This window comes from Bufo gargarizans, chromosome 8 (assembly GCF_014858855.1).
Source record: "Bufo gargarizans isolate SCDJY-AF-19 chromosome 8, ASM1485885v1, whole genome shotgun sequence".
NCBI classification, from domain to species: domain Eukaryota; kingdom Metazoa; phylum Chordata; class Amphibia; order Anura; family Bufonidae; genus Bufo; species Bufo gargarizans.
In genome coordinates, this window is record NC_058087.1 from 137,885,140 (window position 1) to 137,894,727 (window position 9,588).

A 9,588-nucleotide genomic window follows, 5' to 3' on the forward strand; every position below is an offset into this window, starting at 1 on the left:
CTAAATGAGGAATAGCTATCTATCCTAGAATCCACTCTATAGTGTGAGATGAAAGTGGAGTGAGAACTTCAAGAAGCAGTCTTACAGATGACATCCAGCGGAATCGAGCTTCTTTCTGCAAAGGAAGTAGCCACCGCTCGAGTAGAGTGGGCCTTCACAAACTCAGGTGGCTCCGAACCTCGAGACACATAAGACTCCCAAATTGCCTCTCTGATCCATCGACTGATGGAGGGTTTAGAGGCTTTCCTACCCTTGTGGGTACTGAAAAAAGGATAAGGAGGTTTTCATCCTTCCTAAATACCTTGGACCACTAGAGATAAATCCTGAGACATCTCGAAACGTTGAGGGTATGGAGCCCCCTTTCCTCGGAGTAGGGGAGAGGAGCCAAAACTGGAAGAGAAATTACCTGGTTGATGTTGCTGAATGAAGGCACATTTGGAATAAAGGTCGGTAAAAACTTGAGCAGCACCCGGTCTTGCAGGAACTTGGTGTACGGCTCAAAAGCAGAAAAAGCTTGGAGTTCCCCAACTTGTTTTGCAGAAGTCATAGCTAATAAAAAGGTAATTTTCCAGGTTAGAAACTTGAGCTCCACCTCCTCTAAGGGCTCAAAGGGGGGAGATGATAACCCCCTGAGCACGACTGTTATATCCCATACCGGGATAGGTTTAATTATCGTAGGCTTTAACTTTGAAGCTCCCCTAAGGAACCTCTTGATAAGGGGTTCTTGAGAAATGGACCTGTTGAGACAGGCCGAGATAGCAGAAGCTTGCACTCTAAGAGTCGAAGGTGACAACCCTTTATCCAGACCATTCTGCAGGAACTGTAGGATGGTAGGTATGGGCACATCAGTGGATGACAGTTGACGATTGGAACACCAAGTTGAGAAAATCTTCCAAGTTCTTGAATAAGATCTGTTGGTAGCCTCAGATCTGGAGTGCTCTAGGGTTCTCAAGACAGACCCCGATAGCCCTTCTATTCTTGGAAGGGACTGATCAACCTCCAGGCTGTCAGGTTAACATTTGAAGATTTGAGGAGGTCTGAGTGTCCCCCGACACCAGTACTCTCTCTGGGGGAAGCCTCCAAAATTGCCCCCGACTCATTTGAATGAGTTGGGTAAACCAAGCTCTTTTCGGCCAGTATGGAATGATGGCGATGACTGGCGCTTGGTCCTGCCTGATTTTCATCAATACCCTCGGAAGCAAGGAAATTGGAGGGAAGATATTGGCCAGCCCGAACCTCCATGGGATTGACAGTGCATCTATTGCCACCGGGTTGTCCTCCCTGTAAAGGGAGCAATACCTCTCCACCTTGGTGTTGAACCTCGTTGCCATTAGATCGATCTATGGCATTCCACACATGAGCGTTATCTCCTTGAAGATGTCTGGATGGAGAGACCACTCCCCGGTTGGAAGACCTCGGCTCAGGAGATCTTCTATCATATTGTGAACTCCACGAATGTGGACGGCTGATAAGTGGGTGAGGTTCAATTCTGCCCAATCCAATATCACACCTATCTCTCTTAGGAGACTTTGTGACTTCGTGCCTCCCTGCTTGTTGATGTACATTACAGTGGTCATGCTGTCTGACTGTACTCTCACCGCTTTGCCTTGAATGCAGGGAGCGAAATGAAAAAGGGCTAGCTTGATCGCCCTGATTTCTAGGAGATTCGATGATAATAACTTCTCCTGAGGTGTCCAGATTCCTTGAACTGTCTTGTCTAGAAGATGTGCTCCCCAGCCTTCTAGGAATGCATCTGTGGCAAGTATGATCCAAGAGGGTTGGATCAGGGACTTGCCATCCTCGAGATGGGTCCGCCATCTTAGGGAGGACCGGGCCCAATAAGACAGGGAGTGCACGGAATTTAGTCCCAACGGATTGTGATTCCACTTGGCTAGTACCTCCGATAGTAGCGGACGTAGGTGCCATAATGCCCAAGGAACCGCCTCTGCGGTTGATGACATTAGTCCCAACATTCTCATTAAAGTACGAATGGTTACCTTCCAAGGTATTGAGAGAGAGCGGGCTGAATTCTAAACAGATAGCCTTCTTTCGGGAGTAAGATGAATAGTAATTTCCACTGAATCCACCAGGAATCCTAGGAACTTCACTGAGGTAGCTGGTAGGAGCTGGGACTTGTCCCAGTTGATTATCCATCCTAGCTGGTGGAGAAAGGCTACAGCCCGCTGAATGTGTTGGGACAGGATCGCTTGGGAAGGGGCTCTAAAGAACCAGTCGCCCAAGTATGGAATAATGCTCAGATCCTGAAGTCTTAGAGCTGCCACCATGGAAACCACCACCTTGGTAAATGTGTGTGGGGCCGAAGAAATTCCAAATGGGAGGGCCACAAACTGAAAGTGTTTTAGGACTCCCCTGATTTGCACTGCGATCCTTAAGAATCTTCTGGACCCAGGATGGATGGAAATTTGGAGGTAGGCATCCTTGAGGTCCAAGGTTGCCAGGAAATCCCCTGGCAAGAGAAGATTGGTCACTGACTGGATAGTTTCAATCCAGAAACACTTTTGTCTGATAAACTGATTGAAGTATCTCAGATCTATTATCATCTTCCAGTCTCCGGTCACCTTGGGTACCAGAAAAACTGGGGAATAGATACCTGCTCCCTGATCTTGAAGAGGCACCTCCTCTAGTGCCCCTTTCTGAAGATACTCCAGAACATAGTTCTCCAAAATTCTCGGTTTGCTGGAAGGAAGCAATTTTGTTTGAACAAACTTGTCTAAAGGGGGACTGTCCAAGTCTACCAGGTATCCTTGAGATATAATACGGAGAACACACAGGTCTTGGATATGAGTCTGCCAAGACCCTAGAAAATGTTGTAGATGACCGCCTACGGAAATATGGGGAGCAGGGAGTTCTGGAAATCCAGTCAGACCGGCAAGGTACCAAGAGCCTCGAGGAGGCCCGCAATCAAAGCGTTGCACACTTTTTAGGGGGCTTAGAGACTCTGGAGGATCTTCCCCCTCTAGAGGAGCCCCAATCTCTTTGGGCTCTAGGTTGAGGCCCCGAACTGGACCCATACCTCTTGCCCCGACCACGAAAGGACTGTTGGGGAAGTGATTTGCCCTTCTTGTCCAACAGTCCCTCTATTATTTGGTCCAGCTCTGTTCCAAACAGTCTGCCGGGTTCATACGCCATGGTGCAAAGATTGTGTTTGGAAGTATTATCCGCCTTCCAGGGCTTTAGCCAAAGCGGGCGCCAGCCCGCGGTAGAAAGCGCCATGGACTTAGAAGCCAATTTTAGTTATTGTGGAGCGGAGTCACATACAAAAAAAAACAATGGCTAGGCCGGCCGTCTTACAAGAGGCCAAAATGTCATCCCTAGAGACCCCCTGGTCCAGGACAGACTGAATCTGGGTGAACCTGGTTTGAAGGAAGTTCGCCACTTCAGAAGACGCAATAGCGACAGAGGCAGAAGCCAAGGAGTAAACACGCCTAAAGGCGCAATCAGCCTTCCTGTCCTTCGGATCCTGAAGACTTGAACCGTCGTCTGATGGCACCATGGTCCTCTTGGACAACCTAGAAATGGCCATGTCCACCTTTGGAACTGGCCCCCACGAGAACAACTGATCTTCTTTTATCGGGAAGACCGACTTGAACCTTTTCGTCAACACGGGACCCTTTTCCGGTTTCTTCCACTCTGTCTTCATTAGGGATAGGAGGGCCGTAGGCACCTTAGAGGCGGATGTTGAGGCTTCACCCTGATCAACATCCTGGTCCCCCGACTGGATGGATCTCAGCAGCCGCTGGGCCTTTTCGGAAGGGAAGAAGTAGGCGAAACCGTCTTCATCCTCGGAAGAAGAGGAAAGAGATCCGTCTCTGGTATCCTTACCCGACACCTCTATGGCCCGATGAGGAGAGGAAGGTCTCCGGCGCTTGGATATAAGAGCCTGCTTCAGCTCCTCAATTGAGGAGTTCACTTGACTCATGTTAGACTCCATATAACCCTTCACCCAGTCTACATCATGAACCGTAAGTTCCTGCTGGGGAAGAAGCTTCGCCCTACAGGGTGGATATCGGGAATACGCATAGTTGTCCTCTAGGACAATCTGGCAGTCGTGGCACTGGAGATGACGTCTCTTGTCAGGATTCTTCCTGCCAGGATCGCGATCACTGTCCCCGGTAGACGACATGGCTGCCAAAAGACAAACAGAACTAACTGTTGCGTTAGGAGGAGGAAAGGACATTTCAAGCAAGAAGGTCTTTTACCCAGAAAAACCACGAAATGCTAGAATCAAAAGAAACCAACAAGGGTAATTATAAGCACAAACTGAACAGAGGAACCCGCTGAAAGTGGGAATCCAATACAGCTTAAGCAAGATAAGCAGAGTAAAAATACAACTGCGCTCCAGGAGGCTGAACTGACCCTTTAAACCAGCTTTAAATAGCCTGCCTGGCTATTTTATGGGCAGTAGATCGCCACAGGGGGCGATAGGCGGAAAACCTATATCATAAAGTAATATAATATAAAGACAAGCTCGGCCGAGAGGAAGAGACGTCACTTCCCAATATGGCGGCGCCCACCAGAACAATGCGGGCCGCCAAACCCCGACACAAGCGCACTGCCAGAGTACCAGCAGCGCACATACACATGAGGGAGCCCCGCCCCCCGCACGGACACTCCGTCGAGAACAAAAGGTACCGCATAGCAGCGCTAAATCACCTAATGTGGCTAAAAAAAGCACCCTGCACGGAGACAAGCAAAACTGACCCCAACAGGGGTAAGCCTGCATAAAGATAGAACAGGGGTGGTCGTGGTCGTCGTGGAAGGGAGGGGGGACCTCCACTCCACCCGTCCAGAAAAAAACACAAAGGGGCTGGGGTTTGATCCCCCTCTTTATTGGGGTGGGAGGGTCTTGTTAATTGCTTAATTACTTTCACTTGTAAATAAAAATTCCACCTGTCCTAACTAGTCCACGGGGCAGAATACCCATCTGTGCCACTGGTTAGGACGTAAGGGAACATGAGTACACTGTCCCTTTAAATCTTGTCAAAGTTTACGCCCTGCTGTATAAAAGCTAGTTGCCCCTAGCAACCAATCACATCGCGTCTTTCGTTTTCCACTTTACCTTGGAAGCATGAGACGTGTCCTGTGATTGGTTGCGTTCCGCACCGCTCCCTACTCCTGACGCCCAGCACTGTACGGCTGTGACCGCTCCCGACATGCTCTGCGGCTCTGATCGCTGCACCGAGAAGGAGGCGGGACTCCGCGAAGCGCTTCCGGGTCAGCCCTCTATGTTGAATGGGCTGTGTTGACATGGCGGTCCCCCGCTGTAGGCGCTGTCTTCCAGTGTGAGCGGTGTCCGCCTCCTCCTCTCCGGCCGGGGTGTATGGCGCCCTTGTCCCAGCTGGTAGTCTGGCTCTCCCAGTCTGCCGCTGTGCGCTCCTATGGGGTCTTCTCCAAAGGCCTGACCCGCACCCTGCTCATCTTCTTCAACCTGGCCTGGAGGCTGCGGATCAAGTTCCCCTATCTGTATGTCATCGCCTCCATGATGCTGAACATCCGGCTCCAGGTGAGGGACCGGACACCCGGTGCCTCTGCTAGTTCTGCCTGTCACAGAGCCAGTGTGCTGGACTGCACTAGGTGCCTCTGCCAGTTCTGCCTGTCAGAGAGCCAGCGTGCTGGACTGCACTCGGTGCCTCTGCTAGTTCTGCCTGTCACAGCCAGTGTGCTGGACTGCACTCAGTGCCTCTGCTAGTTCTGCCTGTCACAGCCAGCGTGCTGGACTGCACCTGGTGCCTCTGCTAGTACTGCCTGTCACAGCCGGTGTGGTGGACTGCACCGGTGCCTCTGCTAGTTCTGCCTGTCACAGAGCCAGTGTGCTGGACTGCACTAGGTGCCTCTGCTAGTTCTGCCTGTCAGAGAGCCAGCGTGCTGGACTGCACTCGGTGCCTCTGCTAGTTCTGCCTGTCACAGCCAGTGTGCTGGACTGCACTCGGTGCCTCTGCTAGTTCTGCCTGTCACAGCCAGCGTGCTGGACTGCACCTGGTGCCTCTGCTAGTACTGCCTGTCACAGCCAGTGTGGTGGACTGCACCGGTGCCTCTGCTAGTTCTGCCTGTCACAGCCAGCGTGCTGGACTGCACCCGGTGCCTCTGCTAGTTCTGCCTGTCACAGCCAGCGTGCTGGACTGCACCCGGTGCCTCTGCCAGTTCTGCCTGTCAGAGAGCCAGCGTGCTGGACTGCACTCGGTGCCTCTGCTAGTTCTGCCTGTCACAGAGCCAGTGTGGTGGACTGCACTCGGTGCCTCTGCTAGTTCTGCCTGTCAGAGAGCCAGCGTGCTGGACTGCACTCGGTGCCTCTGCTAGTTCTGCCTGTCAGAGAGCCAGTGTGCTGGACTGCACTCGGTGCCTCTGCCAGTTCTGCCTGTCACAGAGCCAGTGTGCTGGACTGCACTCGGTGCCTCTGCCAGTTCTGCCTGTCAGAGAGCCAGTGTGCTGGACTGCACTTGGTGCCTCTGCTAGTTCTGCCTGTCACAGCCAGTGTGCTGGACTGCACTTGGTGCCTCTGCTAGTTCTGCCTGTCACAGCCAGTGTGCTGGACTGCACTTGGTGCCTCTGCTAGTACTGCCTGTCACAGCCAGTGTGGTGGACTGCACTTGGTGCCTCTGCTAGTTCTGCCTGTCATAGCCAGTGTGCTGGACCTGCACTCGGTGCCTCTGCTAGTTCTGCCTGTCACAGCCAGTGTGGTGGACTGCACCCGGTGCCTCTGCTAGTTCTGCCTGTCACAGCCAGTGTGGTGGACTGCACCCGGTGCCTCTGGTAGCTCTGCTTGTCACAGTCAGTGTGGTGGACTGCACCCGGTGCCTCTGCTAGCTCTGCCTGTCACAGCCAGTGTGGTGGACTGCACTCGGTGCCTCTGCTAGTTCTGCCTGTCACAGCCAGTGTGCTGGACTGGATCAGAAAATGTAATGTATTACTGATGCTATTGTCATTAGGACAGGGCCACATAGTGGGGAACTGGCTTAGTTGCCCCATAGCAGCCAATCAGATTCCACCTTTTATTTTCCAGAGGAGCTGTCCAAAATGAAATGTGGAATCTAATTGGTTGCTGGGGGCAACTAAGCCAATTCTCCTTTACACCTGTTTTGATAAATCTCCCCCAGAGTCCAATTTTATGTCCAGTGAAAATTTGATTAGCTGCAGATCAGAGGCGCTTGTGTCTGTCTGATGATCTGGATATAGCACTATTGCACCAGTTAGCTATGAGATATCACCAGTAATATTATGATATGGGAGGGTGCACCAAATCTGCTGTATATGTTCGCCATGATGGATAAAATGGCATATACCATCCCCTCCCATAGGGCAACCGCAGTGATAACATAAAATATTGCACCGCGTATTGTTGCAGTGGAGGCCGGACCTAAGGCCTCTAGGGATAGTGTCGGGATCTGTTCTGGGAAAAACGGATGGTTTTGCACACAAGTTGAATCAGAGTGAAGGGGCAAGGAAGCGGGCGCGGTTACCGTGACTTGAAGCAAGGAGGCCGCTGCCCCCTTGACTACAAGCATGTGTGGAGAAGCGTGCCGCGCAGGGGATAAAACAAAGTTTTCAGTACTTTTGCTGCATCTGCCTTCAGGAAGAAAGGCATCATCAGAAACCAGTGCTGGCTACACGCAGGTACTGCTGGCGGCTTGGGAGGTGACAGGTTCCCTTTAAAGGACATGTCGCCACATACCACGATGTGAAAAGGTCGGCAGCTGTCCATCCGTGCGTGTAAGATGTGTCCTGTGTCCTCTCTGGCACCTGCTCCTAGAGGCTCAGTTCGACCACCTCATTTCCACGCCCTTCTGTCTTCATTGACAGGGCCAGGCCAGCGTTGGTCCTCCTGCTGGCCCCGTCTGCCGTGTAAATCTCAGTATTCGGCGCAGGCGCAGTGAGAAAGCCAGCAGAACGGGTGCATTGTCATATACCTTGATTAAAGGGGTCTTCCGGGTGTTTCATAACGATGATCTGTCGTCAATATCAGATTGGTGGGGGTTTGACCCCCGACGCCTCCCGCCGATCAGCTGTATGAGAAGGCTGCCGTCCATTGTATAGCGGCTGTGCTTGTATTGCAGCTCGCCTTCATTCACTACTTTGGGACTGAACTGCGCCTAGGCTATGTGACCAATGTACGTTACGTCACAGTTATAGGAAGAGGCTGCAGCGTTTGCGGGGCTGCTGGTCAGCGGGGGTGCCGGGAGTTGGACCCCCACAATCTGATATTGATGACTTCTCCTTTCCATCTTCTTAGACTGTTGATCAAATATTAGCAAAAGGTTGATGAAATATGTGAAGGTGACTGCAGGATCAGACTGCACGTGGTTTGTTTGGAGTCTGTTACCATGGAGACCTCTAGCTCTATATAAGCTGTTGATGCAATTTGTTTTTAATCAAGAATATCTGAAAAAATTACTTCAAATTTTAGATGCATTGGCACAAAAATGAGGTTGCAAAAGGGTACATACCTCCGTTAACGGAATGCTTCTATGGTGCTCGTGCTTTGCTCTGTGTCCTATCCATATTTATTTTTTATTTATTTTGCAGATCGCACACGGACCCATTCCTTTCTATGGATCCATAAAAAAAAAATAGGGACGTCACACAGTCATCCATGCGCTGTCCGCATCCGTGCGGCCATTCCGCAAGTTATAGAACATGTCCATTTTGCAGATAAGAATAGGTAGTTCTATTAGGAAAATGTGGTATCCGTATTTTGCGGATCCGTGGTTGCCTAAGAGTAGGTTCACACTTTCGTTTAACGGATCCCACAGAGAACAGCCTGCCGGAGATCATTGGATCTGGCCTACCGGATACTGCCAGACCCCATTGACTATAAAGGGTTCTGCCATAAGTGCCGCGTTTTGTCCGGCAACAACTGGCCCTTATGCTGGAAAGCGACTCTGGATCCCTTTATAGTCAATGGGGTCCAGCAGTATCCAGTAGGCCAGATCCGGTGATCTCCGGCAGGCTGTTCTCTGCTGGAACTGTTAAACACAAGTGTGAACCTACCCTTATCCTCAGGGAGTTACTAGGTCCTTTTTTTTTTTTTTTTTTTTTTTTAGCATTTTTTTTACCTTTTTTTTTTTTTTTTTTTTGTTTAGCATTTTTGTATGCTTGTATTTTAATTTTATTTTTTTGTTTGATTCTCTTTCAGGTCCATATAGAAATCCACTAGCCCCCACATCCGTGACAAACTACACTGTGTTCCAAATTATTATGCCAGTGAGATTTTCACAGGACTTCAGCAAAATGAGCTTTTAATTTATTTTATTTTTTTAAATAAAGCTTTTTATTTCTCATATTTTAGATATCTTAATTAGATTCCCAAGCGATCTCGATTAAAGGGAAAGCTCTTTAAAGGGCTCGTCCCACATCAGTTCTACTGCAGTATGGGGAAGAAGAAAGACCTTTCAGAAGACGAAAAGCAGGAAATCGTTCAGTGTGTTGCGAAAGGCATGACCACAATTGATATTTCTCGAAAACTGAAGCGAGATCATCGGACTGTGAAAAGATACGTGAGCGATTCACAGCCCAAGCGAATACGATCGGATAAAGGCTCATTAAGGAAGGTCTCCGTCAGACAAATGAATC

The 9,588-nt window shown here is 50.2% G+C and overlaps 1 protein-coding gene across 1 annotated transcript; it reads left to right on the forward strand.

Moving 5' to 3' along the window:
* Positions 1-5,187: 5,187 nt before the first annotated feature.
* On the forward strand, positions 5,188-9,298 carry LOC122944819 (small integral membrane protein 10-like protein 2A). Its single transcript, XM_044303484.1, has 2 exons — positions 5,188-5,524; positions 9,152-9,298. Exons 1-2 carry the CDS (start codon positions 5,342-5,344, stop codon positions 9,170-9,172), a joined length of 204 nt encoding a protein of 67 aa, XP_044159419.1. The 5' UTR covers positions 5,188-5,341; the 3' UTR covers positions 9,173-9,298.
* Positions 9,299-9,588: the final 290 nt, after the last annotated feature.

What these genes read in the sequence shown, in the direction of transcription:
- LOC122944819 (XM_044303484.1), top strand. Translation starts at nt 5,342, where the DNA reads ATGGCGCCCTTGTCCCAGCTGGTAGTCTGGCTCTCCCAGTCTGCCGCT. An exon ending in TGCTGAACATCCGGCTCCAG is followed by an intron (nt 5,525 to 9,151) that starts GTGAGGGACCGG and finishes ATTCTCTTTCAG; the next exon opens with GTCCATATAGAAATCCACTA.